This window comes from Rosa chinensis, chromosome 3 (assembly GCF_002994745.2).
Source record: "Rosa chinensis cultivar Old Blush chromosome 3, RchiOBHm-V2, whole genome shotgun sequence".
In the NCBI taxonomy this organism is placed as follows: Eukaryota; Viridiplantae; Streptophyta; class Magnoliopsida; order Rosales; family Rosaceae; genus Rosa; species Rosa chinensis.
The window spans coordinates 1,154,936-1,181,838 of NC_037090.1; the positions used below are offsets into that span (position 1 = coordinate 1,154,936).

At 37.3% G+C, this 26,903-nt stretch overlaps 5 protein-coding genes and 1 long non-coding RNA gene across 6 annotated transcripts; 4 read left to right on the forward strand and 2 right to left on the reverse strand.

The window, feature by feature from the left end:
- Positions 1–2,034: 2,034 nt before the first annotated feature.
- On the forward strand, positions 2,035–4,900 carry LOC112192270. The gene is made up of 2 exons (XM_024331926.2): positions 2,035–2,461; positions 3,077–4,900. Exons 1-2 carry the CDS (start codon positions 2,350–2,352, stop codon positions 4,678–4,680), a joined length of 1,716 nt encoding a protein of 571 aa, XP_024187694.1. The 5' UTR covers positions 2,035–2,349; the 3' UTR covers positions 4,681–4,900.
- Positions 4,901–7,847: 2,947 nt separating this feature from the next.
- On the reverse strand, positions 7,848–10,337 carry LOC112192437 (protein SUPPRESSOR OF NPR1-1 CONSTITUTIVE 4). Its single transcript, XM_040517080.1, has 4 exons — positions 9,485–10,337; positions 9,376–9,399; positions 9,212–9,238; positions 7,848–9,041 (listed from the first exon to the last, which is right to left on the reverse strand). Exons 1-4 carry the CDS (start codon positions 10,335–10,337, stop codon positions 8,194–8,196), a joined length of 1,752 nt encoding a protein of 583 aa, XP_040373014.1. The 3' UTR covers positions 7,848–8,193.
- Positions 10,338–10,727: 390 nt separating this feature from the next.
- Positions 10,728–12,867, forward strand: LOC112192118 (rust resistance kinase Lr10). The gene is made up of 2 exons (XM_024331685.2): positions 10,728–11,442; positions 11,576–12,867. The coding sequence occupies exons 1-2, from the start codon at positions 10,752–10,754 to the stop codon at positions 12,694–12,696; spliced, it is 1,812 nt and encodes a 603-aa protein (XP_024187453.2). The 5' UTR covers positions 10,728–10,751; the 3' UTR covers positions 12,697–12,867.
- Positions 12,868–16,434: 3,567 nt separating this feature from the next.
- Positions 16,435–18,320, forward strand: LOC121052338. The gene is made up of 3 exons (XR_005808744.1): positions 16,435–16,686; positions 16,848–17,298; positions 17,982–18,320. It is a non-coding gene; the product is annotated as an uncharacterized LOC121052338 (long non-coding RNA).
- On the reverse strand, positions 17,730–20,376 carry LOC112192117 (rust resistance kinase Lr10). Its single transcript, XM_024331684.2, has 4 exons — positions 19,508–20,376; positions 19,395–19,418; positions 19,228–19,254; positions 17,730–19,049 (listed from the first exon to the last, which is right to left on the reverse strand). Exons 1-4 carry the CDS (start codon positions 20,181–20,183, stop codon positions 17,902–17,904), a joined length of 1,875 nt encoding a protein of 624 aa, XP_024187452.1. The 5' UTR covers positions 20,184–20,376; the 3' UTR covers positions 17,730–17,901.
- A 684-nt stretch (positions 20,377–21,060) lies between these two features.
- Positions 21,061–22,633, forward strand: LOC112192438 (rust resistance kinase Lr10). Its single transcript, XM_024332182.2, has 2 exons — positions 21,061–21,316; positions 21,449–22,633. Exons 1-2 carry the CDS (start codon positions 21,163–21,165, stop codon positions 22,564–22,566), a joined length of 1,272 nt encoding a protein of 423 aa, XP_024187950.2. The 5' UTR covers positions 21,061–21,162; the 3' UTR covers positions 22,567–22,633.
- The last annotated feature ends 4,270 nt before the right edge of the window (positions 22,634–26,903 follow it).

Consider the following 26,903-nt stretch of genomic DNA (forward strand, 5'->3'; position numbering starts at 1 on the left):
GAAACCCTAGGGAGCGGCTGTTTTTTTCATATCTTTGGAGAAGTCTAAATTAAACTGATACGAATATTCGGCAATTTTTTTGGCACGTCAGTGAAAAATTCATTAGTGATTTTGATATGTCAATGAAAATTGGTTCGCAGGGAAAGTTTTAATTTTATTATTTTGTGGAGATTTATGCGGACAATTTTTTCGTCGTCAAAAGTGTGAAATTTTTACCTTAAATCAACATTTTTAGTATACCAATGAAAATTCGTTGGCGATATCGTAATTAATCTTTTTTTTTTCCTTTAGTTACGATAGTGGAGTTTTAATTTACTTCTATATTAAAAACAAAAAAAATTATGTTTGTAATAAGTCTGCTCACAATGTATCATGCCTTGACCATGTCGGGGTTCATAATGGCTCAGATTGGGCTGGCTCATGGATCAATATGTCTCAGCCTAACTGACGCTTAATCGTGCTTGAATCGTACTAAGACTGATATTAAACATGTCGGGCTTGTATCGTGCTTGTAGTTACCACATCTATGTTAAATATTTGGAATTGAAATTTTGAATCGACAACCTGTCTAACTTTAGCTGTTGTCATATTTGATCTTTCTGTGATAAACAAAAACAGGAAAATTTGCCGACCGGTCCATTTTTGTAGGCTTGTTTAGCATTTAAGGGAAGTCTAATCGTATTAGTTTTGGAATGAGTCCAATGAGGCGGGCCAGGCGGCTCTATCAGTCTTTCAACTCATGCTCTTAGCCAACCTAGTGGAAAGTCCAAAGACATTGGACACTAACGTTTTAGGGGTAACTAATTACTATGAATTGTCATAAAAAAAAAATAAAACTAATTACTATGAATTGGAGTTGTTCTCATTAATATCTCTTTTTACATGACACATACTAGCTAATCCATTGTAACTTGTTAAATCAATTAAAATACAAGAAGATGAGAATACAACGACAATTACATAAATTTGAAACGTGTTTAAATTTATTGTGATTAAATAAAAAAATTAAGTTTTGATTAGGGATCCTGCTTGCAACTTAATTTTTGGTCATTATAATGATATTATCTCTTCAACCAAACTTGGTACTAGCCTACTAGGTGCATGCATAATTCAACATCAGATTTGGTTGTTTTGAAGAGACTGAGAACCAATGCTGTGCCATGAATGGTTGAGGTTAATTGATAGCCTCCCCCTTACGGTTGTATGAAGCTTAATATTGATGGGCCATGGAAGAATAGCTCTGGTAAGTTTGGTTATGGTGGAGTATTTCGTGATTATAGAAGTCAGGTGACTGGTGTTTTTTGCTCAAATTTAAAGGAGCACAATTTGGTTGCCACTAAAGTGAAGGCTGTTATTCAAGTTATTGAATCAACTTCAGTTAGAGATTGGAAATATATTGGTTGGAAATGGATTTACTTCATTGAGCTCTCCATATGTTTCTACTAAATTATTTGTATGACTAGCTTGTAGAAATGAAGTTTACTCTCTGATACTTTATTTTTCTCGCTTTTTTTTTATTTGATAAAGTTTATGTCCTCGTATGATAGTATTTTTTTTTCTATTTTTAATAAATTTTCTCATTCAGTCGACATTTACCAACAAAAACAGTAACTATTAGGGATCAAATATTAGCCATCTAACTAGCCAATAGACTTGTCTTCAAAATCATTTGAATGGACCGACCACTTTGATGAAACACTCATCTTCAGCTAGAAATAGAATATTCTCCAATAGGCAGAATATCTTCCCTTTTCCTTTTGTTTTCTTTAATCCTCATTGTACCTATTTGTTAGGTAATCAATAATTCAATAATCAATCTAGCTAACATAATCCAACTAACTTTCTAATTCCTTAAGCTCATGGAAACTGAAAAAGAAAAGAAAAAGAAAAAACAACTAATAATAATATTTTCTTCTCTTATCCAAAAAAATAGAAAAAAGCCATAAAGATCAGACTCATGAGTCATCAATCATCACCTGCAGTTCGGTTGTATAATATTGGAGGGAGACGCCACTCCAAAAAAGTTAAATAGAAACTTACGCAAAGCAAACAAGACTCATCAAACACCTTCTTTCTTCCTCACCCAGCTTTCCTCCAAACTCACTCAACCTCTTTCAAAGTCTCCCTCTTTCCTCAACCCCAACAAAAAAAGGTCTCACCTTTATTCCCCCCTAGAGCTCCAAAACCAAGGTTTGGTTTGGGTTAGAGAGAGAGAGAGAGAGAGTTTGAGGGTCCTCTCTCTTCTTTCTCTCTCTCATAAATCTTGGAACTACTTTTGTGGGTTTCTGAGTTTGTGAGAGTTTTGAGGTTTGTGGGTTCTTGAAGCTTTGTTTGGTTCTGAGCTTGAAGATGATTGGGTGTGAGTGTTGGTGCTGGAGCAGTGAATATGAGGAGTACCTATATGATCAGTCTGAGCCAAAGCCATACTCTTTGCCTTCGCCTCTTCCAAAATGGCCTCAAGGTATATGCAATCAAGTTTCTTTCTTTTTTAGAATGGTGCTTTAATTTCAAAGTTTCTATTCTGGTTTCCATGAATTTTGATCAATTTTTATGGTTTAGCTAATTTTATGATTTCCCAGATGATTAGGTTGGACTTTTTTTCTTGATTTTTATTCAATTATTTATGATTTTATATTGGGTTAATCATAGATGAATCAATAGGTGAACCTATGAACATGGTCAACGAATGCATGAACTTGGTCAATATTTGGAAACTTGGAGATTCTGAATGTCTTGGAAGTTTAATTTTCTCGGAATTCATGAATGAGTTGCTCTTTTGGTTCCTAATCCATGTGAGAAGCCTTTTCTTCTTACTCTGATTATGAGTTTGATATCTTAATAAAACAGTTACAAGCTTTGTGTCTTAACTGCCTAGTGGGAGCTCAATTCAAGTTTCTTTGAAGTTGGTTTGAAATGATGTTTGTGTGGACTCAAGGCTCTCTCTACCTATATTGGATATAGATATATAAAGCTAAATTATCTAGTAGATTTTCAGTGAAATGTTATATATATCCTGTCAAATATTTTGAGGTCATTGCCCTGAACACCGTGTATTACTGTATTCTCATTTCCTTAGGCCAAGGTTTTGCCACCGGAACAACATGCCTTGGAGAAATTGAAGTTGTGCAAATCACCGAGTTTGAGAGTGTCTGGAGCTGCAACCTGTTGCATGGAAAATCCAAAGGTGTCACATTTTATAGACCTGCCGGGATTCCAGATGACTGCTTTTGCCTCGGTCATTACTGCCAACCGAATGACCAGCCGTTAAGAGGTTTTGTACTTGCTGCTCGTGACACGGTTGCTACCAGGACGGATTTGAAAGATGGTTTTGTCCAAGACTTGGTACAAAAGTTGCCAGCTTTAATAAAGCCCCTTAACTACTCCTTAGTCTGGAATGCAGATTCGACCAGTGGGTGTGGTTATATTTGGATGCCAAACCCACCTGTGGGTTATAAGGCCATGGGTTTTGTGGTCACTGACGATAGTGAGGAGCCAAGCCTCGATGTTGTTCGATGTGTACGAGAAGATCTTACTGAGACTTGTGAACCGTGTGATCGGATACTTGCAGTGGATTCGAAGTTTTCAGCAAACCAATTTCAGGTTTGGAGTACAAGACCTTGCGAACGAGGTATGTTCTGTAGAGGTGTTTCAGTTGGCACATTCTTTTGTTCTAGTACCTACTTGGATTCTGACGAAGAACTAGAAGTTGCGTGCTTGAAGAATATTGGTTCATCCCTACACGCAATGCCAAATCTACGGCAGGTTCATACCCTCATTGAGCACTATGGGCCTACTGTATACTTCCATCCTGATGAGGCTTATTTGCCATCGTCAGTACAATGGTTTTTCAAAAATGGGGCACTTTTGTACGGTGATTCCTTTGAAACAGGTGAATCAATTGATCACAGAGGCTCTAATTTGCCTAGGGGAGGGGAAAATGAGCATGATTATTGGATAGATTTGCCAAATGATGATGATGCTAGACATCATATCAAAGGCGGAGACATGGAGAGTGCGAAGCTATATGTTCATGTAAAACCAGCATTAGGAGGAACTTTCACCGATGTGGCCATGTGGATATTCTGTCCCTTCAATGGACCGGCCACCATTAAAGTTGGTGTAGTGAGTATTGCAATGAACAAGATAGGACAACATGTTGGTGATTGGGAGCACTACACTCTCCGAGTGAGCAACTTCACCGGAGAACTTTGGCAGGTGTACTTCTCAGAACACAGTGGTGGTAGATGGGTGGATGCTTTTGACTTGGAGTTCATTGAAGGGAATAAGTCAATTGTATATTCTTCAAAACATGGTCATAGTAGCTACCCTCATTCAGGAACCTATCTTCAGGGGTCTTCAAAGCTTGGAATAGGAGTAAAGAATGAAGTTGCTCAAAGCAAGATGTTCATTGATTCGAGCACCAAATATGAGATTGTTGCAGCCGAGTACCTTGGTGATGGTGTTATTGAAGAACCGTGTTGGTTGCAGTATATGAGAGATTGGGGTCCAACCATTGTGTATGATTCGCGATCAGAACTAGATAAGATAATTGATCGTCTTCCATTCTTTGTTCGATTCTCGGTGGAGAATCTATTCGAATTGTTTCCAACCGAACTCTACGGTGAGGAAGGGCCGACCGGCCCCAAGGAGAAGGATAATTGGTTGGGAGATGAAAGGTGAAATGCAAGGTCTCAAATCTAATCTATGTCAAGTTTTCACAAAACTGTTGATGGCTTGCTGTAGATGCCAATGCAATTTGGTAGCAACTTGAGTGTAGATTTGTCAAATGCTTTGTATTTGAAAAGTCGTGTGGATTGTGAAGTTTATGTACCATAAAAGAAACTGAAATTTTATATGAACCTTTTGAAGCAAGCAGTCTGCTCATATTTCCTTGTTACAATAGGATTTGGCTTGTTTGGGTTTTCTCCTCAACTACTGTTGATCTTTATCCAACGATTCTTTTAATGATGGTAATATTAAAAAATTATTTTTTAGAATATGTTAAAAAATCATAAATTCTTCGAGGAAAGTTAATTGTTCCTACAACACCGTAGGCTCTGTGAACCCAGCTCCTAGATTCATTCAATGAAGAGGAGCACGCCCAGCCTCTCAACTTGTGCAAGACTATATATGGTCGAGTTTGATGTAGCTGTGCTTGTAAAAAAAGCAACTTCTGCTATGCTGTTAGAATAATATAATCAGCTGCGTAAACTTAAGTTGTTGAGTGTTTGGTGAGATAGAGGGAATAGAGGAACTGGGAAAGGCACAACAAATGAGATTATGAGCAGATGAGGACTCTTTAGGTATTTTAAAATATTCACTTGCTGCTTCTATTGGCAGCGGCTTCTAAAAGGATGGTTTAGCCAAGAAATATGGGGAGGGCTTGTTGGCAACAAGAACATGATCAAGTCGGAGCTGTAGCCGAAGAAGCTGGTAATGGATGCAGAGTCTACGATTCCTAAGAGTACTTGGAAACAGAAATAGAAGAAACTGGAGCCTGCAAATGTAAGGCGGATTAATGTACCAATTCAGGTTGTTAACAGCTCTGGGGTAGCCCCCTCTACTTAGTGCTAAGATTAGGTTGGATCTTGAATTGTTTGGTGAAAACCCTAGTAGTGTTAAGTTACTACTACTTAGTGCTTCTCTCTAGGTTAATATTACGTAGGTAGCTTTAGGGATCTCTTAGCGGTGATACAAGTTGTTCGTGCCCTTTGGGGGTGATCACTATGTATTGTCTACATTTCTTTTAATGGATTGAAACCCAAGATATTGATTAAAAAAAAAGAGTTAATTTGATTCAAGTCTTTTTTGTTATATAAAAGTTAGATCTAATCCGCGCATATTTTCTTGTTAATTGCGGTCCATTTGCTTTTTTTAATAGTCCATTTTGCCCTTAGAACCAAATAAGGTAAATAATTTCAAATTCACTAATTAGATCACAATTTTAGCTCAATTTTAAATTCAAATTCCAAAATTTACAATTCATCAATAAATAATTTTCAGACAAAAAAGACTAAATGCATTCATATAAACTCAATATACCTAAGATGTAGGTCTAATACTTATAAACCTACATTATAGGATGAAAAACATTAGAACAAAAATTCAAACATTATTGCTTCATTTGTATCTATATAGTAGGTATTTAAAGCTGTTTCGTAGAGATTTAATCTACCTAGACATGCGAAGCAGGAAAAAAAAACATAGAATATATTCCCAATCTAATCAAAAGGTACAAATATGTATATATAGAACTTATACCTAATTAAAAGATAAAATGTATGAAAGAGAAAATGTGAGATAATGAGAGAACCTTAGATATAGAGATATAGAGAAACTTGATTTTTTTTTTTTAAACTTGTGAAATCTTACCTATAAATAAGGCATGTAAATGTGAAATAAAAATGTCTAATCAAATTCTAGGACAAATCTTACCTATAACACCATAATCGATTCTATATTAAAGGTAAGCAAAAACTTCTTACCAAATCTATAATAAAGGTAACTGCGAATTAAAGATGTCATGTTAGTAAGACCTAAAAATGATCTAAGAAGGGAGAAGCCACAAAAACAAAATACTAATGTGAAAGAAAAAGCTAGAAATAAACAGAGAAATGAGAAGTATGTGTTGGAAATAGGATATGCATGGAACAAGAAGAGGGAAAAAACGATGATTCGGAAGAAAAAAGGAGGAGGAAGAAGAAGAAGAAGAAGAAGAAGACAACGTGTGATAGGCAAGATCAAAGATGAATAATATCTTAATATATATAGATTCATCTTTTGAATTCAATCAAGAAACTAATAATATAAATTAAAGTCAACACATTAAATTTGCTAATTTTACATTAACAATATTGCAATAATTTAGGATTTCCATTAATATATTGGCTGTTGCTGTTTATTGTGCAAAATATATTAAATAAGGGTATGTTAGGAATGAAAAATTTAGGTGTTGAGTCAGCAAGATAAAAAAGGAAATAAATCCGATGTGGCAGCTGAGTCATAGGACCGCGATTAATAAAAAAAATTCATCTGGACTACATCTAATATGGGCTGTGAGTTTTGGACTTAGATCTAATTAACTCGCATTTGGTTTAATTAAAGCAGCAATCAACCCATTTTGAATTTGAAAAAAAGACCAATATTGCATAATTTTAGCAACATTAATAACAATATTGAAGCTAGGGATTACAAAACTTACAAGTAATATATTAAATGCAAAGTGCTTTAATCATGGGATTACATATCATACCTACTTTTATAGTTTTATTCAAAGTTTTGATGTGTAATAAAGCTTACAAGTATCCTTAAAAAAAAAAAAAAAAAAAAGGGGCTTACCAGTATAAATAGGGCATTAATCGCATTCCCCTTACACCATGGAAGTAGATTCTGTAGCACTTTGTGGCATGGCAGATATCTCTTCGATATCTGTGTCATCGCTGTCATCAGGTAAACCCTCAGTTGGCATTTGCTGGGGACAAACTAACGGTTTTGGAGGCATTTGCAAGACTTCTTCACCTTCAAGCATCTCTAAAACCTTGGTCATCGAAGGGCGGTCAGCAGGCATTAGTTGTATGCACCACAAAGCAGCCATGATCATCTTCTTGGCTATTTTAGTATCGTACTCACATGCATCCTCAATTTCAAGACTCTTTCCCTTTTCTAATTGCTCATAAATCCAGGAAGGGAAGTATATTTGACTCGAATGTTCTACATCTGGATTCAATTTTTTTTTTTTTTTTTTTTTTTTTTTTTTTTTTTTTTTTTTTTTTTTTTTTTTTTTTTTTTTTTTTTTTTTTTATAAGGAGAAAGGGATTAGGCGATATTAGTTCCTCGGAGACAGACAATGCAGGGCACAAGTCCCACCCTCAAACCCGAAGGTGAAGGGTCTGCCCCACTCTGGGAACCCACCGCCCGTCCCCCAACTCAATTTATTAATAAGAAAGGAGAAAAATACATCGTTCAAGGGAGAAAACAAAATTAACAGCGAAATAGAAGAGAGGGAAACTTCCCCCTCATGAACAAATCTACAAGAAGAAAAAATCAGCCACATAAGTGAAAACTGGACACACGAACTATGCCAGAATTTTGGTTGCGCCTGCATGTAGATGCATATGAAGCTAACATTGCGCACGACCTCCTGGGAATGAAAGCCTCTGAGAAGGAGCGGGCAAGAAAGGCAGACGAACATAATCATCTCAGCAACCTGTGAAGCAACCTGTGAACATAATCATCTACATCTGGATTCAAGTTTTTCCTCCTCCCTGCTATTTCCATTAACAACATTCCGAAGCTATAAACATCAGCTTTGTAGGAAACACCACCAATAGTTCTGTAGTACATTTCTGGAGCTATATATCCCCTTGTGCCTCTTGCTGCAGTAACAGAAATAGTGTTCTGATCTCTCGGGTAAAATCTTGCAAGCCCAAAGTCTGAAATTTTGGAATTAAAGTTTTCATCAAGGAGAATGTTGTGGGGCTTAATATCAAAATGTAGAATTTGAATATCACATCCCTGGTGTAGATATTCAATTGCACGAGCCACCCCTAGAGCTATCTCATGCATTCTATCCCAACTTAGAGTAGGATTATTTTCTGCATCACACAATATATATTTGTCGAGGGATCCACTAGGCATGAATTCATAAACAAGAGCTCTTTTAGACCCCTCAGAACAGAATCCAATTAGTTGCACCACATTGACATGATGAATCCTTCCTATTGTGGCAACTTCATTGATGAAATCTTGCCCTTTACTTTTGGAATCATTCAACATCTTTACTGCAACAAGATGACCATTTGATAGCTCTCCTTTATAAACAGAACCAAAACCTCCCTGACCAAGTTTGTCTTTGAAAGAATTCGTCACCGTCTTAATTTCTGAATATGAATACCTGCTTGGCATAAGATTCTTGTATGCATCCAAGAATTCTTCAACGGCCTTATCATCGTCCTTCAGGATCTTTTTCCAAGACAGTTTGTACAACAAGAAAAACAGCAAAATATTGATGCTGAGTGCCATTCGTACAGTCAGACTGAATCCTGTCATAGAAATACAGATAGGCGTTAGGAATTTCATCCTGAAACTTTAGACTCCGTATATACAGCGGTGGTTTCTGAAAGGCTTAAAATCAACACAGTCAGAGAACATATCATTAGTCAAGAACACGACATTTAAGGAACATGTATATAAGTCTTGAAATTGGGCTTACCGGTGATGATGGCGGCTCGTACAAACTCTATGTGAATACAGAATCAACAAAGAGGAAATGAGTTAGGTTCACGGAGGGAAAGAAGCTCAGAAATTGTAATGCTATTACTCTATCATGTTTGGGAAAATTAAATGTAAGTAGTAAATAGAAAAGGTCAGACTTACCTTCTTTCAAGTATCTACCGAAACCTGGAAATACATTAGTAGTCAATAACTGTGAAGAAAGAATAAGATATACAGAATTAGCTTGTCAAACTGATTAAAACATACTCACAATAGAGGGGATGGAGTCGGCTGTAGCAGTACAAGACGGTAGAAGACGGTGCGATAGAAGACGGTACGGTAGGAGACGGTGCGATAGAAGGCGGTGCGGTAGGAGACTCTTCGATAGATTTCTCTACGGTAGGAGACGGTAGAAGATCGGACCAATCAAGTTGAAAGCCCTTTCTCAACTCATCGCGGATGAAAGAAAATGAAAGGGCATCAGGTTCGTATAACATGGAAAGGGTGATGCTGGTGATATTACAATATGGTAGAAGATGAGACACACTATCTCCCAGCATAATGTAAGAATATGTAGTAGATGACCACGACGATGAGCTATTACTGCAATTGATTTTTATGTAGTCTGGGGACTCAACTTTCGACCGGCAATCATGGAAGCTTACAGGATAGTCATAATACGGGTAGTACCTGTCATAATGCCGGTAGTCGCTGTCATGATTCGGATTATACGGGTAGTAAGGGCCTGTGTTGTATAAGTCATCTGTTGTCAAACGGTGAATCGGCCTAAAGGGGCAAGTATCACTTAGTAGACCAGGATCCACAACCTGGATTGAATGGGATTCATAATCGATTCCCAAGACATAATATCTACCATTGAAAAGTTTTAAAATGGCGCGATTCTGCTCACATGAAAGTTCAGCTGGAGAGTTTTGACAATTGTTAGCAGAAGTACCATTACTTTTCAAGCGAAACGGGTACCTAATGTCATGGAGATCCCCACAAGAAGCTGGCGGACAGTGCTCTTCTGCCTTGGCATCATCATGATAAATTTCAAAGCGAATAACTATAACACAAATTGCAAAGCAAATAAAAACACAACTTATCAGACTACTTTTTGGCATCTTGGGAGAGCCTGATGTTTAGGAGAAAAATAAAGGAAGAAAACATTCCAATAGCAAGGTTTAATAGGCAGAATTTTTGCTGGACTACAGAAAAATACAAGGTATAGGAATACGATCCGCACAATGAAGGAAGAAACTGGGAACCTTCCTCGCCATGCACTTGCCAAGAAAGCTACGTACCCTAGCCTAGAGCAATGACCGCCATTGTTGGGTCAAGTCAAGTGAGAAGGCAGAATAATAATTTGAGTGAAATATATGGCTGCTATTTGTCATGCAGCTTTCAGCCTCCGAAATGGAATATAATTGCAGATTGTATGACTTATAAAGCATGTGAATCGATCAAAGACTAGCACATTGTATGTAAATAGATATAACCAACTGTTTCATATATGCTCAGAGAGTAAACTAGTTAATATGAATATCACGCCTCCACTGAAGTCTCTGTTTTTTTTTGTTGTAATTATGTTCCCCAGTATTGTTAAACCAATTAGTAAAGCAGTCGATGATCAGGTCTGCCCAGTTCAAAGGTGTAGACATGATGGTCCTGATATCAAGTTTCCATTCCGTCTACAACACTATCCCCCTCAATGTGGCCATCCGGAGTTTGAGGTTTCCTGCAGCAGCTTCAGCAACAAGACCATGATGAAGCTTTCCTCATCATCAGGATTCTTTCTAATAGAAACAATCGATTACGAGCGTCAACTGTTTCGTGTGTCAGATGAGGATGGTTGCCTCCCGAGACGCCTTCTTAATTTTACTGCCTCCTTCTCGCTCTTTCAACCAGCAGACATGTCTTACAAAACGGACTATTGCGCTTTCTTTTCCCGGTACAAAAACATCTTGACGTTGTTAAACTGTACCCAGGCACAAAATTTGAGCGCATCCACTACAACAACAGATGACGACTCCATAGCGATCAAATGTCTCAGTGTCCCGGGGCATTATCAAATTGTGGCTGTTGCCGGGGATTTTAGTTTGTTTGACTTGCCGGTAGACAGTCATTGCTATACTTTGTCAGAACTCTTTCTTCCACTCAGACATAATCCGGCTTATAGGTGTGAACCAGACACTGGTTTTTCGCTGCAATGGGGACAAAAACACAAAGGTACGTGCCTAGTGAGCTTTCCACGAAATAAGTATCTTGTGTTCAAGATGGCGCTAGAAAATATAATTGCAAAAACAAAAAAAAAGTATCGTCTACTAATTCACCTTTACTAATTATCTCCTATTTAATTCAGGTCATGTATCGACTAGGTTTATTGTCATCGGAGTGAGCGTATGTGGGTTTGTTGTCTTGTCAACTACGGCGGTAGGCATCTTTTACCATTTAAAGCAATCAATAAAGAGGAGAGAGGAAAAGGAGAATCAAAGAAAGATTGAAAAGTTCCTAGATGATCACAAGTCCCATGTACCAACAAGATACTCCTATGCTGATATAAAGAAGATGACAAATGAATTCAAGAAGAAGTTAGGTGAAGGCGGTTTTGGAAGTGTTTTCAGTGGAAAGCTTCCCAATAATGGAGTGCCAGTTGCAGTAAAAGTCCTCAAGGATTCTAAAGGAAGTGGAGAAGATTTTGTTAACGAAGTGGGAACCATTGGCAGGATTCACCATGTAAACGTGGTTCGCCTACTTGGGTTTTCAGCTGAAGGAGGGAACCGTGCTCTTATTTTTGAGCTCATGCCAAACAGGTCCCTAGAGAAGTTCATCAAATCTACAGGATCAAATAAGAGCAGGAGTTCATTTAACTGGGAGAAACTTTGCAACATCATCACAGGTATAGCAAAGGGAATCGAGTACCTTCACCAAGGGTGTGACCAGAGGATTCTCCACTTTGATATCAAGCCTCACAATATCTTGTTAGACCATGCCTTTAATCCGAAAATTTCTGATTTTGGTATGGCTAAACTCTGTTCCAAGGAAGACAGTGCTATATCTATGACTGCTGCCAGAGGCACTATAGGCTACATTGCACCTGAAGTATTTAATGGAAACTTTGGAACTGTCTCCCACAAATCGGATGTGTATAGTTTCGGGATGCTTGTTCTTGAAGTTATTGGAGCTAGGAGGGAAAATGCGGTTACATCTAGTGACAATGAGGTGTATTTTCCTGAATTGATTTACAAGTGTCTGATCCAAGGAGAAGAGTTGGATTTGGAGCTAGCTGATGATGGAGATGCTCAGATTGCTAAGAGATTAGCAATTGTGGCACTCTGGTGCATCCAGTGGTACCCGGTGAATCGCCCTTCCATGAAAGAAGTTGTTATAATGCTGGAAGGACCCTCCGAAAGCTTGATCATGCCACCCAATCCGTTTGCTTCCACAACTCAGATGGATCCAACAACAACCCCATCAAGTTAATTAGAAACAATGTTAAAGTGATTTCACTGATGCTTGTCTACATGCCTGCATTCTAAAGGTGTACTGGTGTTGATCCTAAAATAATCCACTGCAAATAGTTTTTGTTAAATTGTATCTCAGTCAGTGTTTCAATATTGTTACTAGATATCAGTTAATAAATGACTACTTCAGAGAAAGGAAAATTCGCATGGTACATGATCTTTTCGGTTGGAAATACTTGAATACAAACTTGTTATGCAGGTTAATTAATGTTTAATTAATACATGATCTTTTCAGTTGGAACTACTTGAATACTTGATGTAAGTCGGAAATAACACGGTTAGTTTAACTAGATGCTGGTCTTAGCATTCTGAGAAGTCATTCCCGAAAGCATCACATTTTCCGCGAAGATCAAATGGTAAATGCATGCACTCAGATTCATACTTTGCATACTTTTTTGCCAATAATCACCATGGAGGTTCGACGAAGTTTCTTATTAGAAACAACAAGTCTCCTTGGAAAATTCAACTCTTTCAGTGACAATGAGAGCTGCATTATTACCAAGGACTGCATGTGTCTAATAACAAATGAAGCATCAAACAAGATCTTATACTAAAATACATCGAGATCTTCTCTGAAAGTCTACTTCAAACGGACTCCTATTTCTCCCACGGATTTTCCACGAGACGGTAAACTGACTTTAGAATTCAATTCTACCACAGTAAACTAAAAACCTTTGATAAAAAAACGAACAAGAAAAGTTTAGGTCAGAGCATGGGAAAGCTTGGACTTATCCGATAGTGGCCTAGTGCACTGGGTGGCTCAAGAGCTTCATAATGGCGGAACGTTATCAGAGTTAGAGGAGAGGGCCATGAACTCCGTAAAACAGATACCACATCGGAAGAGGTTTTGCAGTAAAATGGTCCGATCATGCTCAGCTTAGTTGAGTCCGTCATTGGGCCTGAAGCTCAGCCTAGTTGATATACTAGGCCGATTGGGGAAAAATAATATATATAAGCTGATAAATTATTATATGAAAAATCTCAAGGTAAAAACATTTACAAAAATATATTTTCTTTCATGAAATTTTGTTTTAAAATTGTATTTTTAGGTTAATTATAATACTGAAATAATAATGTTTAATCTAAATACCTTTTAGTTAATACTTTGAGCTAAAAGTACTTGATAAGTATCGGCACATATATTATGTGAGTGTTAAATAATTCTAAAATAGGAGACAACACGCTTAGAATAAGTAGCTGATCCAAAAATTACAATATTTCTTCGAAGACCAATTAACAAGTGAATGGATCAAGACAGACATTGACATGATGAAGTGTGAAATAATTACAAAGTCAAAGACAACAAGCTTAGAATAAGTAACTGATTCAGAAATTATAGCATTTTCTTGAAAGACCATATAGCAAGTGAATGGACCAAGACTAAGAGCAAGTTCACCTGGCTCTCTTATGGGTTATGCCCGGGCACCACGTCAAAAGCAGGCTTGGGGGCAAGGTTTTTTCACCATTCATGCTTCCGCCGGATCTGGGGCAAGACCACAATGGGAGGCCCAGAGCACCATCTCGGGCACCATGGTGACTGAGGTCGTAACCCAGGATGCCATGCTGGCCCAAAAAGAAGAGGAGAGGGGAGACGCGCCAGGACCCAAAAGTGCATGGTAGTCGCTTGTCCTCTAGCGGAAACAAGGTTGCAGCGCGTGGGAGTGGGGATTTTGTCAGGTTGTGGCATGTGGGTGGGCGACGTGGCCTGTAGCCATTGGAAGCCTTGAAAATGTGAAGCCAACTGTCCACAAATCTGGACCATTGGTTTTAATTATGAATAGGATCTAATGGTGAATGATTAAGGAGTTAGATAAGGTTACTATATATATATATATATATATATATATTTTATATATAGTAATTAGTAACTGTTAGATTACAACGGTAACAAAAAAATATATATAACAAAAATTTCCTATAAATAAATTGTCGGTGGAGTTATTAAAAAAAAAAAAATCGTCGGAAATTGAGTCGTCGGTGGATATATTATTTTTCTACCCATAAAATTTTCTTTGGTTGGATTTTCAAAATGTTCATCAATAGTATTTATTTATATCATACATTTATTATTTACACTAAAAAAAAAAATATATTCGATGAACAATAACTGACTGGTAACCCTAACCCAACGGGTGGAAGCAAAGATCCAGTGACAGTGAATAGTTTCCTGCCCTGGTGACCTGATAACCCAACATGTGAGCTTGCTCTAACAACATTGAAGTCTTCTCTTTCGTTGATTAAATTGACTCCAAGGTCCACAGCCGCCACATAAGTATAGGAAACTAGCATTACTTAGGTTTCCTAGAAAACTTGACTTGTTCAACTTTCATTGACTCTGAAAATAACTTTGAAAGCGTTCAAAGCCTAATTAAAAGGTTTAATTTCTGCAAAGGTGGGGACCGGAATAACCTTTTGTTACTTTTGTATGCGATGAATGCTGTAGACAGGCCAATTGATGTGTTACTGCAATGAAATTTATAAAGCAACATGTCTTCTTACGCAATAGAAAGCATATATAAACTTTCGAAATTCAAAATTTTGAACCAAATTTTTTATTAGGAACTGACTTGATAAATAAATTTCGACAGATATCGATAATGCAGACATGAAGGTGTATTAAGTTTAAGAAGAGCGATACAATAGGCCATAAATTGCATTCCTCGTATACCATGGGGGCTGATTCTGTAGCTTTATGTGAGTATGTGACAGTATAGACACCTCCTCATTATCTGCCCCATCTGGTAGATCCTTCCTTGTCATATACCGTGGACGGTGGTAAGAGACATTCTACGTGTGCATTTAGGTTCTTTCTCAGTTTCTCCGTCCAGCCATTTATAAACATCAGCTTTGTAAAGAGACACATCCAATGATTTTGTAGTGCATTTCTGGTGCCACGTATCCCCTTTTGCCTCTTGCACATGTAACAAATATTGTGTTTTGGCCTCTCAGGTAGAATCTTGCAAGCCTGAAGTCTGAAATTATGCACTTGAAGTTTTTGTGAAGAAGAATGTGTGGGCTTAATGTCAAAATGTAGAATTTGCATCTCACATCCCTGGTGGAGATATTCAATTCCGCGAGCCACCCCGAGAGCTATATCATGCATTGTATCCAGCTTAGAAGAAAGAGGCACAAGGCCCAAACATGAGGAAATCAAAACTTAAAAAGTAAATAAGAACCGAAAGTACTAAAAGTGGTGCTAGTCAAACTCACTACTTATCACGTATTGACGAAAACCAGCAAAATGCATTAGTCTAGTGTTAATAAAATTCAGAACAACACAAAATCACCCCTCTCAAAACCATCTAAAGAATTAATGTGTCAAACGGGTTAAATTGTTGGCATAAAAGAAAAGGGGAAAATAATTAAAATCCGGATAAGAATAGACTCACAATTGAGAGACTGGGTAGTTGTGTAGCAGTACTCAAAGAGGCATGGAGAAAACTCCCTAAAATCAAATTCCAACAAATTAGTACCAAAGTTGCAAATTGTTGGTCTCTTCTAGTCACAGACCATCATAATAGAGTTTCATCCTCTCCCAGTATCACTTGCATCCTTGAAAATGCAGCAGTTTCGGTTACCTAATCATAAACTGATTGGTTGAATGAGTGAAAGCTCGAGCCAGTATCTTGGCCTGGCTCAGTAAATTAAATATAAAATATAAAATTAAACATAAAATTTACCTAGACAGCAACACAGTTTTGACTTTAAAGTCCGATAAAACTGTTAAAACGGTAATGCACATTGGAGTTTTACAAATTCTAACAAAAACCGTAAAAATGCTGAAGGAAATAGTACATGTATCGTCCCTGTCCCGCCGCAAAAGTCAGTCATCAGTAGAAGTAAAGTGCTCTGTTTCTGAACATCGGAAACCGTCTACGTGTCGCCGGAGAATCTCACCCTTGTTGCTTCCTTGATTGGATTTCGCCGCATCCTACGTCAACCCGACCAGGTATTGGCTTTCGTTCCCATTCTATGTTCTTGACTGATTGCTCTGTTCTTGATTTGCATATGAAATAAAGGGTGGGTTCTGTTTTCTAATGTAATTCAGCATTTTCGGTAAATCTTAAACCTGGGTTTGAGATGGTCTAGCTTTTTTGATGTTTGTTGCAGAATCTAGTGGGGCCTAGGTGGAAAGGAAAGGGCTTCAAAGCTAAAGCTCTTGCAGACCCTATGTCAAAGATAGTACTGAAGCTTCAGTTTTCTCTAAATCAATCAAATTGTGAAGCTTTGCTATGTGGGTGTAGTGTGCTTAACCGTTCGTGCTTTGGTGAAGCCATGGTTACAGCTTAGAAGGTTAAGCAATGGTTGAGGTGAGTTTGGAGGAGGCCTTTTAACTCGGTTTTGTGGAGGTGTGGCAAAGACATTACTGGTTGTTGATGTCAGCAGAAATAGTCGTTGTGCAGACTCTCCATTGTGGTTGGAGAGTTGTACTGTCAAGGAGCGCAAGATCACAAGATGGAATCCAGAACAGTGCCGCGAAGATCATACAATGGTTGAAAGTGAAAATGGAGCCAAGGAAGAGATTTAGTATTTTTTTTCATTTGCTGCAACCAAGTCAGAGGTATGCCTTCCTAATTGGATAGAATGAGCAACTATTTATTTGTATCAAAAGAATTTGGCACTGATGTGTGTATTATACTAAATATATTGCTCATCAAGTTTTAATCACAATTCGTAAATCACAAAAGCATCCTCATAGGAGAAGATGAAACTAATATTTTCCTAAACATCTGTATATTGCTTATAGGAAGATGACTTTCAACTATACAAATGGAACTTAGGAAGAGGGATACAAAGCGTAGAGAGTTCACAGTAGCATACTGTGATTAACTTTTGTGTTTTATATAAATGGCTACTAGTGAGTACATTCTGCCAATTCAATGTAGTTCTGTGGACGCATTTACTCTCTGTATAAGTTGTTTGCAACTATGCATCAATCAACTTCACCAAGTAAATAAGCTTTTGAATTATGTGTTCACCCAGACGAGAAGACATCACACTAGTATAATATGAAATTCCTAGAATTCCTTTAGGAATTGATCAAATAAACAATTTTTGATAGATCCTGATAAAGCTCATTATTGACCTGTTATTCAAAGTTTCGAATTGTAATGAAGCTTAAGAAGAGGCATACAAGAATGAATAGGGCATTAATTACATCCCCTTATACCATGGAAGTAGATTCTGTAGCGCTCTGTGGCAGGGTGGATACCTCTTTAATATCTGTCTCATCACTGTCATAAGGTAAATCCTGAGTTGGCATCTGTTGGGGACAATAGAACGGCTTTGGAGGCATTTTCAAGACTTGATCTTCACCTTCAAGCATCTCTAAAACCTTGGTCATTGAAGGGCGGTCCACAGGCATGAGTTGTATGCACCACAAAGCAACCATGAGCAGCTTCTTGGCTATTCTCTTGTCATACTCACAGGCATCCTCAATTTCAATGCTTAATCCCTTTTCCAGTTGATCATAGATCCACGAAGGAAAATATATTTGGCTCGAATGTTCTGCATGTGCATTCAAGTTTTTCCTCCGCCCTGCTATTTCCAGTAACAACATTCCGAAGCTATAAACATCAGCTTTGTAGGAAACACCACCAATAGTTTTGTAGAACATTTCTGGAGCTATATATCCCCTTGTGCCTCTTGCTGCAGTAACATAAACAGTGTTCTGTTCTCTCGGGTAAAATCTTGCAAGGCCGAAGTCTGAAATTTTGGAATTAAAGCTTTCATCAAGGAGAATGTTGTGGGGCTTAATATCAAAATGTAGAATTTGGATATCACATCCCTGGTGTAGATATTCAATTGCATGAGCCACCCCTAGAGCTATCTCATGCATTCTATCCCAACTTAGAGTAAGATCTTTTTCCGCATCCCGCAATATATATCTGTCGAGGGATCCATTAGGCATGAAATCATAAACAAGAGCTCTTTTAGACCCCTCTGAACAGAATCCAATTAGTTGCACCACATTGACATGATGAATTCTTCCTATTGTGGCAACTTCATTGATGAAATCTTGCCCCTTACCTTTGGAATCATTCAACATCTTTACTGCAACAAGATGACCATTTGATAGCTGGCCTTTATAGACAGAGCCAAAACCTCCCTGACCAAGTTTATCTTTGAAATCATTCGTCACCGTCTTAATTTCTGAATATGAATACCTGCTTGGCATAAGATTCTTGTACGCATCCAAGAATTCTTCAACGGCCTTATCATCCTGCCGGAACTTTTTCCAATACAGTTTGTAGCTCCAGAAAACCAGCAAAGCAATGATGCTGAGTGCCATACGTACAGTCAGACCCAATCCTGTCATAGATATACAGATAGGCGTTAGGAACTTCATCCTGAAATAAAAACTTTAAACTCCATATATGCAGCGATGGTTTCTGAAAGGCTTAAAATCAACACTCAGTCAGAGAACATATCATTAGTCAAGAACATGACATTTAAGGAACATGTATATAAATCTTGAAATTGGGCTTACCGGTGATCTTGGCGGCTAGTACAAAACCTATGTGAACACAGAATCAACCAAGAGGAAATGAGTTAGGTTCACGTAGGGAAAGAAGCTCAGAATTTGTAATGCTACAACTCTATCATGTTTTGGAAAATTGAAAGCAAGTAGTAAATAGAAAATAAGGTCAGACTTACCATCTTTCAAGCATTCACGAAAACCTGCAAATACATCAGTAGAGTCAATAACAGAGTGAAGAAGGAATAAGATATACAGAATTAGCTTGTCAAACTGATCAAAACACACTCACAATTTGAGTTGCCTGGGACAAGAGGGTACCATGTAAGTTGAAAACCCTTTCTCAACTCATCGCGGATGAAAGAAAATGAAAGTTCATCATTACCAGATTCGTATAACATGGAAGGGACGATGGTGGTGATACTACAATTTGATAGAAGATGAGACACACTATCTCCCAGCTTAATGTAAGAATATGTAGTAGATGAGCTATTACTGCAATTAATTTTTATGTAGTCTGGGGACTCAACTTTCGACTGGCAATCATAGAAGGTTGCATACCCATAATTACCCAAGCCGTGTCCGGAAAGATATGGTCGGTAGACTTCTTCGTCGAGGCCTACGGTAAAGTTATATATTGTCAAACGGTGAATCGGCCTAAAGGGGCAAGTATCCCTTAGTAGACCAGGATCCACAACCTGGATCGTCTCCGATTCATAATCGATTCCCATGACATAATATGTACCATTGTAAAGTTTTAAAATGGTGCGATTCTGCTCACATAAAAGTTCAGCTGGAGAGTTCAGACAATTGTTAGCCGAAGTAGCAGTACTTTTCAAGTGAAACGGGTACCTAATGTCATGGAGATCCCCACAAGATGCTGGCCGACAGTGCTTTTCTGCCTTGGCATCATCATGATAAATTGCAAAGCAAATAAGAACACAAGTTATCAGAATACTTTTTGGCATCTTAGGAGAGCCTGATATTTAGGCGGAAGATAAAAGAAGAACACATACCAATTGCAAGGTTTACTAGGCTGAATTTTTGTCAGACTACAGAAAAATACAAGGTAGGAATAGCCGGCCCAGAAAGCTCCGCTAGCCGGCACTAGCCGACCTAGAGCATTGACCCAACCAGTCAAGTGATAAGGCTGCAGAATAATAATTTGAGTGAACATGCAATAATTTTTCAGCCTCCAAATGGAATATAATGGACGAAAATACAGTAATGCTAATTGTATGACTTCTAAACCATGTGAATTACCGACCAAAGTATGCAATTAGTTATCTATAGAGTAAACTAGTTAAGATGGATATCCTGCCTCAGCTGAAGCCTCTGCTTTTCTTGCTTGTATTTGTGTTCCCCATTACTGTTGAACCAATTAGCAAATCAGCCGATGATCATGACTGCCCAGTTCAGAGGTGTAGGCATGATGGTCCCCTTATCCAGTTTCCCTTCCGTTTACAACACTATCCCCTTCACTGTGGCCATCCAGAGTTTGAGGTTTTCTGCAGCAGATTCACCAACACGACCATGATGAAGCTTTCCTCATCATCAGGATTCTTTCCAATACAAACAATCGATTACGAGGGACAACAGTTTCGTGTGCATGATGAGGATGGTTGCCTCCCGAGACGCCTTCTTAATTTTACTCTCTCCTCCTCGCTCTTTCAACCAGCACTTTTGACTGAAGATTCCGTTTGCAGTTACTCTTACATGACGTTGAGGAATATGACGTTGTTAAATTGTACGACGGCACAAAATTTTAGCACATTCACCACACCTGAGACCTACGACTGGAAGTACATCGCGATCAAATGTCTCAGTGTCCCAGGGCATCAAGTTCTGGCTACTACTCCGCACTTTACTATAAGTGACTTGCCGGTAGACGCTTGCTCTACTTTGTCAGAACTCTTTCTTCCATTTCAACCTATACAGGGTGATTATATGTATGCTTGTGAACTAGACACTGGTTTATTTCTGACATGGAGTGAAGGGAAATTCCCAGAATGTCAGAACTGCAGTGGAAGGTGCTATATCAATTACAGCAGCAATCAAGTCTTGGAGTGTTATCCTCCCATTCCCAGACTAAAACACAAAGGTACGTATACCCACTGAGCGTTCCAGGAAATAAGTATCTTGTGTTCAAGATGGTGCTAGAAAATATAATTGCAAAAACAAAAACGTATCCGCAGCTAATTCACCTTTATTAATTATCTCCTACTTATCTCAGGTCTATCAACTAGTTTTATTGTCATGGTAGTGAGTGTATGTGGGTTTGTTGTCTTGTCAACTACGGCGGCATCCATCTTTTACCATTTAAAGCAATCAATAAAGAGGAAAGAGGAAAAGGAGAATCAAAGAAAGATTGAAAAGTTCCTAGATGATCACAAGTCCCATGTACCAACAAGATACTCCTATGCTGATATAAAGAAGATGACAAATGGATTCAAGAAGAAGTTGGGTGAAGGAGGTTTTGGAAGTGTTTTCAGTGGAAAGCTTCCCACTAATGGAGTTCCGGTAGCCATAAAAGTCCTCAAGGATTCTGAAGGAAATGGAGATGATTTTGTTAATGAAGTGGGAACCATTGGTAGGATTCACCATGTAAACGTGGTCCGCCTACTTGGGTTTTCCGCTGAAGGAGGCAAACGTGCTCTTATTTATGAGCTCATGCCAAACAGTTCTCTGGGGAAGTTTATCACATCTAGAGGATCAAATAAGAGCAGCAGTTCATTTAACTGGGAGAAACTTTGCAACATCATCACAGGTATAGCAAAGGGAATCGAGTACCTTCACCAAGGGTGTGACCAGAGGATTCTCCACTTTGATATCAAGCCTCACAATATCTTGTTAGACCATGCCTTTAATCCGAAGATTTCTGATTTTGGTATGGCTAAACTCTGTTCCAAGGAAGATAGTGTTATATCTATGACTGCTGCCAGAGGCACTATGGGCTACATTGCGCCTGAAGTATTTAATGGCAACTTTGGAACTGTCTCCTACAAATCGGATGTGTATAGTTTCGGGATGCTAGTTCTTGAAGTTATTGGAGCCATGAAGGAAACTGGTCTTACATCTAGCGACAATGAGGTGTATTTTCCGGAATTGATTTATAAGTGTCTGATCCAAGGAGAAGAGTTGGATTTGGAGCTAGCTGATGATGGAGATGCTCAGATTGCTAAGAGATTAGCAATTGTGGCACTTTGGTGCATCCAGTGGTACCCGGTGAGTCGCCCTTCCATGAAAGCAGTTGTTAGAATGCTGGAAGGAACCTTTGAAAGCTTGATCATGCCACCCAATCCGTTTGCTTCCACAACTCAGATGGAACCAACAACAACCCCATCAAGTTAATTAGAAACAATGTTAAGTGATTTCACTGATGCTTGTCTACATGCCTGCATTCTAAAGGTGTACTGGTGTTGATTTCACTTAGCCCAGTTGATATACTAGGCTAATTGGGTAAAAATATTATAAGCTGATAAATTATTCTATGAAAACTGTCGAGGTAAAAACATTTACAAAAATATATATCTTTCATGAATTTTTTTTTTTAAATTGTACTTTTAGATTGATTACAATACTGAAATACAAATGTTTAGCACTTAAATATTGATATTTTGCACTAAGAGTACTCGATAAGTATAGGCACCAATATTATGCGAGTGTGCAATAATTTTATAAACGGAGACAACACGCTTAGAATAAATAGTAGGGCTGCACACGGATTGGATCGGATCGGTTTTGACTCTAAACCATCTCTATACCAAAGTAAGCGGTTTAGACATTTCAGACAATCGGTCATCGAAAAAAATAAGCTTAATCCGATCCAATCCAATCCATTTAAAGATGGTTTGGTTCGGTCGGTAAGGCGGTTTCAACCTATATAGTATTAACATTTTGTTTACAAAAAATTCATAGTAAAATACTAAAACTCAATCTCAATAATATAAATTTAATAATCAAAATCCAAACTAATATTCAAGAACAAAATCCAAATTGTTTCAAAATAATTCACTTATTTGATGGCTTTAGCCATTAATACTAGCTTAGAGTTGTGAATACTAAAATAATATGAAATCAAAATGTAGAAGCAGGCCCGCAATAGCAGCATCTCAACGACTAGCATAACACCTTAGCAGCTGTAGGATCACGAGCAACATCTAATCAAGTCAGTAGCATGGACTAGAATAGCACATGACTCTTCTTCAATTTGCAAAACTTACTGGCCGGGCTTCATACACTACCCATCTGAGAATATGAAGTATGTGTAAGTTAAACTAGCAACAAAGTAATAACATATCAATACGCAACAGAATAGCAAAATCAAAGCCTCCACCATTTTTGAGTGCTCTGTACATATTCCAAGTTTCCAAGTTAGATTAATTAAATAACATAAGAGCAAAAAAACATAAATAGAATAATGTACCTTTTACTTAGTCTGATCAGAGACTTGAGTTCCACCTTGAGTTCCATCTTGAGTTTTGTCTTGAGATCCACCTTGAGAGTTGGACCCCAGTACTTATTACAGCTATAATCAACAACTTATTGATCTTAACGTAATAAACTTATCAAACTACAAAAAAGTAGAAAACCATTGCATACATATTACATATACTATAATTAAGTAGGACGTGCATGACAAACTGGAAATAAACTAAAGCATATATGGACAAATTACCCCAATCCCATATGTGGAAGTGTGGAACAAAGAAAGTCAAAGCTTTGATCAGTATCAAAGTTTTAATCAATATCAAAGTGAATAAACAATTTACCTCAGCCCCAGTTTGGAACACAGGAACAGAGAGATGCGGTGTGACTTGTGACTTTGTGAGAGGATCAAAGGAATTATAGCCATTATATACTACGCACCATACTAGGGTTTTAGCCTTTTAGGTCTTTAGATCTAGGATTCAATATGGTACTATATCATTTTGAGAATAAAATTATAATTAGAGATTTAGAACTTACTTATAAAAAACTACCCACAAATAAATATATATATATATATATATTATGTATATAAATTTAATTTTTTTTCCTATTATATTAAATACATATTGGTCGGTTCGGGTTTCGCGGTTTAAGTAACAGAAAAACCAAACCAACCCAATTCATAAACGGTTTGGTTCGGTATTGAACCGACTTTCAAATTTTAACTTAAAAAACCTTAACCAACTCATATTTACCGGTCGGTTTCGACCGGTTTGGCCGGTTTGAACCGTGTTTTGCACACCTCTAATAAATAGGTGATCCAAAAATGACCAAATTTTTTTCAAAGACCATATAATAAGTGAACAGCTCAAGACTAACACTGACATTATGAAGTGTGAAATAATTCTAGATTTAAAGACAACACGCTTAGAATAAATAACTAATTCATAAATGATAGCATTTTCTTCAAGGACCATATAGCAAGTGAATGGATCTAGACTAACAACATTGAAGTCTTCTCTTTAGTCTATTTTTATTAAATTGATTCCAAGGCCCACAACCCCCACATAATTATTGGAAATTATTCTATGCAACGACGGTTCAAGTGACCCACCCAACCCTTATAAAATAATCTCAATCCTTGATATTTATTATCAACTTTATTTTTAATAAACAAAAAGTGTATTTTATGCAATCTAACCATTTATAAAATAATCTCAACTCTTGATATTTATTATCAACTTTATTTTTAATAAACAAAAAGTGTATTATCAACTTTATTTTTAATAAACAAAAAGTGTATTCAATGCAATATAACCATTTATTTGTGTTGGTGCAAGTGCACGGCGGTACTCTGAATATTCCCTCCATAATTATAGGCAGCACCAGTTTCCTTGGAAAACTTGACCCGTTCAAATTTCATTGAATGTGAACATTGCTTTGAAAACGTTCGAGGCCTAATTAAAAGGTTTTCTGCAAAAATGGTGACCAAAGTGACCTCTTGTCCTTTTGTATTGAATGGCAGAATGGATGCTGTAGACAGGCCAATTGATGTGTTATTGCAATGAAATTTATAAAGCAACATGTATTCATACATAACAGATAGGATATATGAACTTTCAAAATTTAGAATTTTGAACCAAATTTTTGATTAGCAATTGACTTAATAAATAGATTTCGACAGATATTGATAACGGAGACATGAAGACATTTTTTTTAATTTTTTTTTTTAACAAAATTGATTTGTCATTGAAATGAAATTGCCAAGTAATAAGTAGCAAATAACAGTAAAAGCATTCCAATCTAGCTCCAAATCGTTCATCAACACAACCAAAGTCAAAATCTTTCAGTCCTATATTAGGATACGACTAGTATATCACTCCTAAATAGTTCATCCATATATTAGGATAGATATATTTCTGCAATCCTAATATACTATGCGTTTACTATTGCAATCCTAAATAAACTTCACGTATATAACATTGTTTACATGTGCTCTTACTGAGATAGATTTACAGCATTAGATTAGTGTAGTTCTAACAATACGTAGCACCCGAAATGCACTACAAAACCATTGAAGGTGTTTCTTACAAAGCTGATGTTTATAAATGGCTGGACGGAGAAAGAACCTAAATACACACGTAGAAATGTCTCTTACTACTGTCCACAATACATGACAAGGAAGGATCTATCCGATGAGGCAGATAATGAGGAGGTGTCCGCACTGTCACATAAGGCTACAGATCAGCCTCCATGGTATACGAGGAATGCAATTTGTGGCCTTTGGCATCACTCTTTCTTACACTTCATGCTTCATTAACAATCTCCTTCATGTGGCAATGAAGCAAAAGCCTTTTGAATTATAAGAACTGTACAATATGTAAAGGAGTCTTACACGATGCACTTGAACCATTCATCTTAGTCTTCTCCTGATTCCACCTCCAGTATTCTCTTAGTATGATGGGACTAATTTATGAGAACAGATTGTGTATCAGAAGGGACCAAAACGTTATATATATATAGCAATGTAATAACAGTTTCTTCCATCAAGAAACTGCCATCACCCTTTAACTGCCATTTCAAATATATAACTTCTTGCAACTGTCCTAATTTGATTTCAAATCAATCTAAACAGATTAGGATAAGTACTTAAACTTATTTTAAATACAAACTCTAACAAATACGTTTACTTAAGTGTATATACTGTACATACAAGGTTTCTATGTAATGTCTTGTTCATCAGGTTTTCTAACACGTATCCCCTTGTGCCTCTCGCACATGTAACAAATACTGTGTTCCAGTCTCTTAGGTAGAATCTTGCAAGCCTGAAGTCTGAAATTATGGACTTGAAGTTTTCGTGAAGAAAACTGAATATATTGCTCATCAAGGTTTTAATCATAATTTGTAAATCACAAAAGCATCCTCATCGAAGAAGACGAAACTAATAGTTTCCTACACCTGTATATTGCTTATAGGAAGATGACTTTCAACTATACAAATGAAATCAGGAAGAGGGATACAAAGCGTAGAGAGTTCATATGATACTCGTGATTAACTTTTGTGTTATATATAAAACAGACTACTATTTCACCACGGATTTTCCACGACATGGTAAACTGACTTTAGAATTCAATTCTACAACAGTAAACTAAAAACCTTTGATAAAAAAACGAACAAGAAAAGTTTAGGTCAGAGCATGGGAAAGCTTGGACTTATCTGAAAGTGCACTGGGTGGCTCAAGAGCTTCACAATGGTGG

Excerpts from the sequence above, each read along its gene's own strand:
- LOC112192118 (XM_024331685.2), top strand. The coding sequence starts at position 10,752 with ATGAATATCACGCCTCCACTGAAGTCTCTGTTTTTTTTTGTTGTAATT. Across the intron at positions 11,443-11,575 it reads ATGGGGACAAAAACACAAAG|GTCATGTATCGACTAGGTTT; the intron begins GTACGTGCCTAG and ends TATTTAATTCAG.
- LOC112192437 (XM_040517080.1), bottom strand. The coding sequence starts at position 10,337 with ATGCCAAAAAGTAGTCTGATAAGTTGTGTTTTTATTTGCTTTGCAATT. Across the intron at positions 9,239-9,375 it reads CGGTAGATACTTGAAAGAAG|AGTTTGTACGAGCCGCCATC; the intron begins GTAAGTCTGACC and ends GTATTCACATAG. Across the intron at positions 9,042-9,211 it reads ACGAGCCGCCATCATCACCG|GATTCAGTCTGACTGTACGA; the intron begins GTAAGCCCAATT and ends TTTCTATGACAG.
- LOC112192117 (XM_024331684.2), bottom strand. The coding sequence starts at position 20,183 with ATGCCAAAAAGTATTCTGATAACTTGTGTTCTTATTTGCTTTGCAATT. Across the intron at positions 19,255-19,394 it reads TCGTGAATGCTTGAAAGATG|GTTTTGTACTAGCCGCCAAG; the intron begins GTAAGTCTGACC and ends GTGTTCACATAG. Across the intron at positions 19,050-19,227 it reads ACTAGCCGCCAAGATCACCG|GATTGGGTCTGACTGTACGT; the intron begins GTAAGCCCAATT and ends TATCTATGACAG.
- LOC112192270 (XM_024331926.2), top strand. The coding sequence starts at position 2,350 with ATGATTGGGTGTGAGTGTTGGTGCTGGAGCAGTGAATATGAGGAGTAC. Across the intron at positions 2,462-3,076 it reads TCTTCCAAAATGGCCTCAAG|GCCAAGGTTTTGCCACCGGA; the intron begins GTATATGCAATC and ends TCATTTCCTTAG.
- LOC112192438 (XM_024332182.2), top strand. The coding sequence starts at position 21,163 with ATGTATGCTTGTGAACTAGACACTGGTTTATTTCTGACATGGAGTGAA. Across the intron at positions 21,317-21,448 it reads TCCCAGACTAAAACACAAAG|GTCTATCAACTAGTTTTATT; the intron begins GTACGTATACCC and ends TACTTATCTCAG.